Here is a 10,041-nt window from a genome sequence, read left to right on the forward strand (position 1 = left end):
TTAAAAAAATAGAGAATATTCCATTATGCAAAAAAAAAAAAAAAAAAAAAGACATTTCTATTAGAAGAAGCATTTGTAATAGTGCTACAGAAGTATCGCAATGATTACACAAAGTAACGAAATAATGACATAGTTTTATAAGTGTATCTAATCTTTAAGAAGTTAATTGACTTTGTTTTTTTTTTTTTTCTTACTTTCTTTAATATTCATATTTATGCTCTATTGCTGAATATATTTTTCATTTTTAAAACTTCTCATTTACCATTAACAGATTTGCCAGTTATGTAAGACACATAACAAATAAAAAATTCTCCCCACACATATTAAATGTCTATAGTACAAATGGCAACAAGGAAAAAAGAAAGATATCATAAAACGGGGAAATCAAATAAAAAAAAGACCTATTTGAGTTTTTCTGATCATGAATATTTTAATGAATATTCCAAGGGAATTGATAATGCTGATAATGACCAAAATAGTAGAAGAGATCATCCCTTTAATAATAGCAATAAACACAAGTTAAATCCTTTCCTTAATAAATCCTATGGAAATGATAAATACATAGGAAGCCCAAGTAGCGGCATAAAGCTGCTTCGAGAATCTGGGAAAAGTTACAAAGATGAATTACAGACATTCAATATAGCGAAATATGAAAAGAAGCAGAACGAAGCAGAATTAGTTGAACTAAATAAAATATTGGACGATGAAAATAGCATATACTTTAAAGGTACACCTTGTAAATTTAAAGAAAATAAAGGTAAAAAAAAACTGAGTGTTTCAAGTATAAATATGGAAAATAATACTACTGAGAAAATAGAGAAAAATATTGATGTAAGTGAATTATGGAACTACTTAAGCTATGTACATAATTCAGAAGGTGGTAGACTCAAATATAAAATGAACGAAATAATTGATAAACGTGTTAAGGAGGATGAAGAAAAGATTAGTTACAAGAAAAAAGGGAAGAATAATGAACTAGAGAGTAGCAAAGAAAGAAAAAAAGAAGTATCTAATAAAACGAATAACCAAAATAATATTAAAAAAAAGGAGGAAAATATTAACTACGATGAATACAAAAATATGATTAAATATATATTACCATGCATGTCAGACAATAAAATAAAATATTCTTGGTGTGTTTTAAAAAGTAATTTAAAATGTGAAAACGATCAAGTAAACTATGAGCACTTTTTTAGTTTCATTAATGAAAAAGCAGGAAATGATAAAAGCGAGAACATAAGTAAAATTGTGGGAAGCAAGTTAAAAAATAAAATGTTGAAATACAATTTTAATCCGTCAAATGTTCAATTAAAAACAATTAATTATATTGACAATATTAGGTTAAAAGCTACCGAATTTTCTAAAGAATTCAAACAGTTGATATCAGAAAACGAGTTAAATAATTTATTTAAAGGTAAAGAAAAAATAAAAATAGAGGAATTGGAAAAGCATATCAATCATATAATCCACGAAAGGATAGGGAAAACGAATTACCAGGAAATAGGAAAAAACGTTTCATCAATTATAGATAGTATAGAAAATGCAGATGAAAAAAAAAATAAAAAATATTCCAGAAAAATGGAAGGGCTTACAAATTTTAATATGAAGGCTTATATATCTACATTACTTACGAACAAAAATGGTGAAGTATCAGTAAAACATTTCATTGATAATCTAAGTGTTGATTACGAAACTCTAAGTAACCAAAATAAGAATGTAAAAGACGCTTATGATTTTTATTCTAGAAATATTGCACCTACAGAAATTTTGAGCGAATCTTATGCTGATGAGTTAAATAATGAAGAACTTAAAAGAGCAAAATTTTTAATTGAAGAAATAGATTATTCAGTAAGGAATAATTACAAGTCAAATTATTTAGGTGCAAAAAGTAGCAAAAACAAAGATTACGAAAGTTCGTATTTATCCCTTTATGAGATTTTTAAACATTTGGACATAGATAAAGATAGTTATATAACTAAAGAAGATTTGCAAAAAAGTTTTAACAAATTAAAAATAAGAAATATAACTAATGCGGATATAAATATATTTTTAAAGTATATAGATACACAAAGAAAGGGGTACATAAATGTCAATGATTTCTTAACAAATTATCAACTTGAAGAAAAGTCATTGATTAATTGGATAAAAAATACAAATAAGCCTTATTTCGAATTTGTTCAAAATTTAAAAAGAGAACATAATTGCCATGAAAGGTCTGTTAGTGAAAAGGTTATAAATAATAAAAATGCTTCTATTGCCAAAAAATATGACGATGTAATAAGTAATTATAACTTAGAATTAGATCCATATTGTCCTTCTTATATTATAAGAGAAAGAATAAGAGACAATTTTATGGCCAAAAAGGAAGACTTTATGAATAAACACGTAAATGCAACTAGATTTCATTTAACGTCCTATAGAAATACAAACAATATAGTGCAACCAGTCGAAAATTCAGACTTGTATATGAATGACAACTTGAGGTTTAAAACAACTTACAATTTAAATTACACTTGATTGTAAAGAATAATAAAATATCGTGCTATGCTTGTCATTGTTCTGCACCTTTAAGCAAAGTATGAAGTTCAACATCCTTTTCAATAAATTTTTTTTTTTTTTTTTGTATCTTACAACCATAAAATTTTTCTTCGCACAGTTAATAATTTTTTTTATGTGTTTTTAAAAAATGTAATTCAAAATAAACGTATTTTTAAAGTGGAATCGGCTCACTTCATTATATGTTAGGAAGAGGCGTTCATTAGAACGAACATTTTGCATAAACAGGTCATACAAAAAAAAAAAAAAAAATTGGCTAGTAACATAATTTAAAAAAATAAATAAATAGTAAAATAACAAAAAAAAGCTATAAAAATATTATCCTCAAAGATATAAAAATATTAAATGCTAAAAAAAAATAGAAAAAATTAAAGAGGAATGAACGAAAGTTCAAGAATTATGGCCAAAAAAAAAAAATAATAAAATAAGAGAATTTTTAAATAATAACGAAAATGAGTTGGTTTCCCTTTAATGGATACATAACAGAAATACACGTCTCCATAATTACTATAACAAAAATGCATTAGCAAATAAAATGTCAATATGAGTGTGTATATATATATATGTTTAAGACAAAGGTATAGACCTTTATTTATTACACTACAAATTAAGGAAAAAAATAAGTATACGGAACATAAAGGCTACTTGCAAAGTAATATGGCTCTGGTGCTTCCACATATATTCTTATCCATTTTCCCCTATCTATATATACATACTCTCTTTTTGCTACTTCCTTTTTTGATACTTTTTCTGTTTCTTCTTTTGCTTCTTCTTCCTTTGTTTCATTGTCTTTTACTTCCTTTTCTTTTTTTTTATCTGTTTTTACTGCATTATCACTTGAAGAAGACTTGGAAACCTCGCAAGGATAATAGTAAACATAATAGTAAGAAGGATAATGATAAGCTGCAGGAACTACAGTATATTTTTTTGAAGAGCCAAAACAGCCTGTTGATTTGGAACTTAAAACATATTTCCATGTAACACCTAAGGGGTAATAAAGTGGATTATACATTTCAGGTCCTAAGAATGTATATAAAAAAGAATAAATTAATTTGTTAATAAAAAGAGTATATTAGGAGGTGTTTCATTGGTGATTATACCAAAATACATTACAATGTATGCGCATGAATATACATGTAATCGTACAAGAAAAAAAAAATTCAAAAAAAAACAATATACATTAAAAATCATTCGTTTTTTTTTTTTTTTTTTTTTCTCTCTTTTAAATAGGCATATAAAAAAATGATCATAATTTTTTATTTATAAAATGACTCATCAAATGCTGTTCTGTATAATAAATAAAAAGACCATTCCCATAAGCAACATCGTTTTCATATAAATTAATATATAAAATAAAATTAAAAAAAAGAAAAAAAAACTAGAAGAAAGTACGTAATCTTTGTATGATTTATTACTTAAATAGGTATAATCGTAGGTGTCTAGTATTAAGGGACTGGAGGCATATGATCTCACCATTTTTGCTCGTTTAATGTATTGAAAATTGAATATACACGTATGTAATGTGCGTGTATATATATATATATATATATATATATATATATATATATCGTTCGTATATATATGTATATTATGTAAAAGAAGAATTTTATTTAAAATATTTTTCAAATCAAAATGTATGAATTTGGTTGTGTGCTTAAAAATTATTCAAAAAGTATAATATGGAAAATTTTTTATTATGTTTTTAAAATAAGGAAATATCTTTCATCCTTAAATATGTGTTAATTTTTAGTTAGCTTTCTGTGTAACTTAATTTTGAGCATGTTTTTTTCTTTTTTCTTTTTTCTTTTTTAAAAAAACAACAAAGGGTAAGGCGAAAAATAATGCTGGAAAAATATAAGCAGCGATTAAAAAAGCTTTAAAAGCTCTAAATTCTTTAAGTCCTTTTAAATTAATTTACATGATCATAATACACCTTTTAAAAGAAAATAAGAAAGTTCCCTCATTCCTCATGTTTTATATATATATATTTTTTTTACAATATACTGTCTTTTTTTCTTATTTACTCTAACTCAGCATGTTAACTTTCAGTGTTTATTTTGTTGCATGCATACATCATGTAATATATGAAAACATTGCTAATTAACTAAGTGAACATATGTGAATGTTCAAATGATCCATATTTTTGTGTACAACAAATTTAGCGTAATTTATATGTATATTCATTTATACATTTAACTCTGCTTAATCCAATATCTTCTGAACAAGATAGCAACAATGTTTAATAGTGAACATGTTACGCTTAATTTGCAAAAAAGTTCAAAGCTATAATTAACGTAAAAAAACACCATTGAGATATGATTTTTTTTTTTTTTTTTTAAATTATATAAAACATAATATAATTGAAATAAGCTTAAAAAAAGAATTTTTTCTTAAAACCAACACAAAACGTAAATTATGCTCATCTTCAAAGAAAAAAAAAATATATTCTTAAAAATGGTCTAAAGAAGGGTGCAATAAAATATACAAAACACTATTTTACAGGAATTAATACAAAATAAATATATATAAAAATCCTATTGGGGATTATGAAATATATACTATGTTATATTAAATCGAATTTTTTTATAAACCGCGTATGTATGTATGTATGTATGTATGTATACACATGTGCAGTTAAAATTCAAAATGAATATACGGTCAAAAAAAAAAGAATGAAAAGAATAAATTGTCTTTTATATAAATTCATTAAAAGTTTCAACTTCCGCAACGATATACGAAACAAAAAGTATTCAGGAATATAATATGACATTGTAATTTTTTTTGTGGGAAAGTTTTTTATAACTGCAATGTATTATAAATAAAAAAAAAAAAAAAGTAAGAAAGAGAAAACAAAATGTGGAAAAAAAGAAAAAATGGAAATCACATTTTAACTACAATTATTATAATTAAAAATTTTAATTACCGTTTCTGAATAACGATTAAAAAGAAAAAGGTTAATTTCCATTTCTCTATAGTGTATACATAACATCACTAAGGTAGAAGTAATATAGTTATAATATTTTTTATTTTTTTTTTTTAATTTTGCTTTTAAAAATATTTGCTCCTTCAGCAAATTCGTTCTTTTAAAATTTTGATATTTTTTAGTGCAAAAATGATCATAGAAGAAAAATGATTCCAGAGATAAAAATAAAAATTTTGAGTCTTATTGTATATGCAAACATTTCCCCCGAGGAACGATAAGAAAAGAACATGATATGTAATGTTATATTTGATTGTTTTTAACTTTTTGAGTAAGAAAAACACATACGTATATATATATATATATATAAATATATGTACATGCTCGAAGTTTTATCCTTTTACTTCTGCATACAATGCTAATTGAAAATAGGAAAATAGTAAGAAATGTTATTTTCGAATGTAACGATAAATTAAAATTATACATAAAAATAAAGCAAAGCATCAAGAATAATGATATAAGTAAAAGTGTAAGAGAGTTGGAAGAATGTTATAAAAATCTTTTGGGTTCTTATTCAAATAAATTTTACGAAATTAAATGTTATAATGATGATTATACTAGTGATACAAAAATAAATAATGATATAATAAATCGTCTTTCGAATAGCTTTATAGAAAACAGTAATGGGTGTGTAATATCTTTTTTTAATAAATATGGAAATATAAAAATATCTAAAGACAACAGCAAACATGTTAAAAACAATAATTCTAATAATAGTATAGATGAAACATATATAAGCAACCTTATAGACGCTTTTTTCATTAAAACATGTGATGTATCAGTTAAAAAAAATGAAAAAAAAAATTATTCCTTACGATATGGTATTTTCACTAATTCCTTTAATTTATATGATTTATTAGAAGATTATTACTATGAGCATATGCAGTATTACCAAAAAATAAAAAGCTGTACGTTAAAATGTGACGAAAAAATAGATAAAAGGAGGTATAACAATAACAGTAACAATAATAATAATAATAATTATTATTATTATAATTATAAAAATGTGAATACTCCTTCTAAAAGTGAAATAAAAAAGTTCATTGAGAAAACAAGGGCTGTTGTATTTTCAGATTCAAGGAAATTAAAAGACATGCTCAGCTTTGCAGAAAAACAGAAAAGGGTGGTAGAAAATAAATTAAAAAAAGATGAATCATTTTTTTGTACATTATTAATTATAGATATTAGTAGAATAAAAGAAGAAGACACGTTTAATAGTAGCCTCATAAATAATAATGACAATCATAGATCTACTTTAAACAATTTTTACTTTATTAATGTCTATTATACAAATGATAATAATTATGAAGAAGAAAACAATAAGGAGGATAATTTGAGAAAATCGTTCATCGAATTTAGCAGTTTAATTAAGCATTATTATACGGATAAACATTTCAAAATTGATATTTCAAACTTTAACAAAATATCAAAAATAATTTCAGAAATTTTCTATGATTTAGCTAATATTCACATAAAAATTGTCCTGCACATGTCAGGAAATTATGATATTAAAAAGAAAGATGAGCCTATTTTGAATTTCCTCCATTCCATTGACCTTGAATTAAAAGAATTCTTAAATTATTTGACCAAAAATGTGAAGAAATTAGAAAATGTAAATTCGAATTTGCGAGAAAGTTCTGAGGATACCCTTTTATTAAAAAATGAAAAATATCATAAAATAAATAATGTTTTATTCAAAAATATCGATTTAGATCAAAAAACAAAATGTAATATAATAAAAGAAGCTATGAATATTCCTGAAGAATATGTTGATAGATTAGTATTACTAAATAAAACATTTCAACATAATTATTCGTTTTATAAAGAAAAGGAAAAAGACTTACATAAGAGTATTAAAAATTTAGTGGAAAAACAAAATGACATTATAAAAAATTATGAACAAGAGGAAGAGCAAAAAAAAAGAGATATAAATGGTGCGCTTAACGAAATTACTTATATTAATGAAAAATGTTTGGAACTAAAAAATGAAATAAAAAAACATAAGGATTTAAATTCGAAATATTTACAAGGCGAAAAACATAGGCAAGAACAAAATTTAATAAAATTTCAGACTGCTGATGGTATGCTAGCTAAGGAATACACGTCTTTTTTAAAATTTCGTAATGAATCGTCAATACATGATCAAAAAACAATAGGAAAAGAGGAAGATATAAATAAATTTCAAAAAGATGAACAAACCTACAATGCTAATGAAGAAGAAGATAAGATACAAGATATATGCAAAAAAAAAGAAGAAGAATACTTGAAAAATTTAAATGAAGCCATAAAGTACGCGGAACGAATTTTTCAAGAAACATACGATTTGAAGTAATCATTAGAGCAAATCTTTCTATAGTCTGTATTAATTCTATTTTGTAAAGTACATGCACATCCGCAACGCAGTAGTGAATATAGGATTATGCAACTCGGAAACAATTAGAAAAAAGAAGCTTTTCACTGTTAGAATTAAAACGTAGCATATGTATATGCCTATGCATACACACAGACGTGCATGCTTATCTCCACATATGCACATCCCCATACATGTATATCCTCGTACATTTACACATTTAGTCTTCTTTCCGCTTTTCCCTGTGACTTCAGGAAACAATATGATAGCAGCATAAGTAGAAAAATCGATCTGCTCAACGTTCTAAAAATGACAGCTTCAAAATTTAATGAAAAAATAAACTCTCTGGTAAATAACTTTAAAAACACAAAGGAGCTGAAACTTATATCCCCATTAGAAGACAACTGTGTTAATTTGAAGGAAAGGTTTGAACAAACAAATTTAGTAATAAAAAATTGCTTAAAGGATTATAAGGAGATGTTGGATCACCTGGATACGAACAATTTTAACGAGAGCCAGTTAAATTGGATATACAAAATGAATTCCTTATCGAAAAAATTTTAGCGGCAAATGTACATACACATGTGCGCGTATGCATACTGTTATGCTTGTATATGGGTACATACATATATATATATATATATATATATATATATGCATAGTAACGTTTCTATCTGTAAGTGGCCTTATGATGGAGCTTTCATATTATTACATCATAGAAAGTTATATTTATAATTAATATACAAACACTATCAAAAAAAAAAAAAAAAAAAAAAACACACTAACTACTTTTATATATATATATGAAATTCACGAATTTCAAAGAGTAAAAGTGAACAACAATGCAAAAGAGGAAGACAAAATTTCCTTTAAATTTCATTAGCATATGTAACTACTATATGTATTAGCTTGAAAAAGGTGAAGTACGCATTAATATTTTATGTAAAATTAAATATGCTGAGAATAGGCAAAATTGATCATTCACATAAAAAATATAAAAAGGGAAAAAAAGAAATTACAGAAAAAAAAAAAAAAAAAAATATAATTGTTAAAATTTTTATTCTTAATACTTTCAATAGTATTATTTTTTTTATAATGCTTTTTTTTTTTTTTTTTAACATCTTTTCAAAAAAGTATACATTGTGCAACTTAAACAATCTCGACAGTTACACATTAGACAACTTAATTTTTTGAAAAATAGAAATATTTTAAAAAAAATTATTTATTTTTAAGTACAAAACAGTAAAATTATGGATTAATATAATTTTTACAATGAATAGTTTATAGTATTTAATGAAAAAGTATAACTATATTATTTATTTAACGGTATATTTTTTTTTTTTTTTTTTTTTTTTTTGTATGCATACTAATTATACAAAATAAGCAATGAATTATCAATTATTCAAAAATTTGTTTCGTTGTAAAATTTATGATGCATATTTATTTTATATTATTCAAGATTCGAAAAAAAAAAAAATAAATATAAATGAATAAATAATCCAGACAGATAAGCAAATAAACAGGAGAATAAATAATAATTTCATCTAAATTAAACAAAGCATATATTCTTTTTTTTTTTTTTTTTTTTTTGCGTATTTTGTAGCACATATTTATATATGTATATGCAAAATAAACTTCCGACAAAATAAAATAATAAAAATATAAAATAATAGATTAATTCATGAGAAAATGTTGAAGTCATCAAAATGATAGTTCCGATTTTGACATTATTAGTACAAAAATAAAAAAAAGTGTATGTTTTTTTTAAATATTATAAAATTTGCAAGATAAATAAGTGTACATAATTTATATAAAGATAATACATTTTTTTTTTTTTTTTATGGTATTTCGAATAGTTCTTCATATGTAGTAAATCGTCATACATCGTCACATTTCGCCTTATTTAAACTTTCGGAATTTGTAAAATTTCCCTAGGCCATATATTAAATATGATTCATTTTTGATATTCTCTATGTTTTTGTATTCGTATTTAGTGTGAACGTATACTCACACATCTTATGTGCGCGTATGATCATAACACACATTATGTACATTACACACCTGTTAGCATTTGTATAATTTTGAATTTTACGAGTACTTGTTGGAATTACACACCCCTTAGGGATAGTACACCTTGGATTATTGTTTTGTTTGT

General features: G+C 24.0%; 3 protein-coding genes across 3 annotated transcripts; 2 read left to right on the forward strand and 1 right to left on the reverse strand.

The window, feature by feature from the left end:
* Positions 1-327: 327 nt before the first annotated feature.
* PmUG01_09047100 (calcium-binding protein, putative) lies at positions 328-2,517 on the forward strand (the record flags this gene model as incomplete). Its single annotated transcript, XM_029005176.1, has 1 exon — positions 328-2,517. The coding sequence occupies one exon, from the start codon at positions 328-330 to the stop codon at positions 2,515-2,517; it is 2,190 nt and encodes a 729-aa protein (XP_028861792.1).
* Positions 2,518-3,163: 646 nt separating this feature from the next.
* On the reverse strand, positions 3,164-4,032 carry PmUG01_09047200 (conserved Plasmodium protein, unknown function; the record flags this gene model as incomplete). The annotated part of the gene is made up of 2 exons (XM_029005178.1): positions 3,164-3,576; positions 3,972-4,032. The coding sequence occupies 2 exons, from the start codon at positions 4,030-4,032 to the stop codon at positions 3,164-3,166; spliced, it is 474 nt and encodes a 157-aa protein (XP_028861793.1).
* A 1,859-nt stretch (positions 4,033-5,891) lies between these two features.
* Positions 5,892-8,450, forward strand: PmUG01_09047300 (conserved Plasmodium protein, unknown function; the record flags this gene model as incomplete). The annotated part of the gene is made up of 2 exons (XM_029005179.1): positions 5,892-7,825; positions 8,141-8,450. The coding sequence occupies 2 exons, from the start codon at positions 5,892-5,894 to the stop codon at positions 8,448-8,450; spliced, it is 2,244 nt and encodes a 747-aa protein (XP_028861794.1).
* Between the last annotated feature and the right edge of the window lie 1,591 nt (positions 8,451-10,041).

The sequence above is a fragment of the Plasmodium malariae genome (genome assembly GCF_900090045.1).
Source record: "Plasmodium malariae genome assembly, chromosome: 9".
Taxonomy (NCBI): domain Eukaryota; phylum Apicomplexa; class Aconoidasida; order Haemosporida; family Plasmodiidae; genus Plasmodium; species Plasmodium malariae.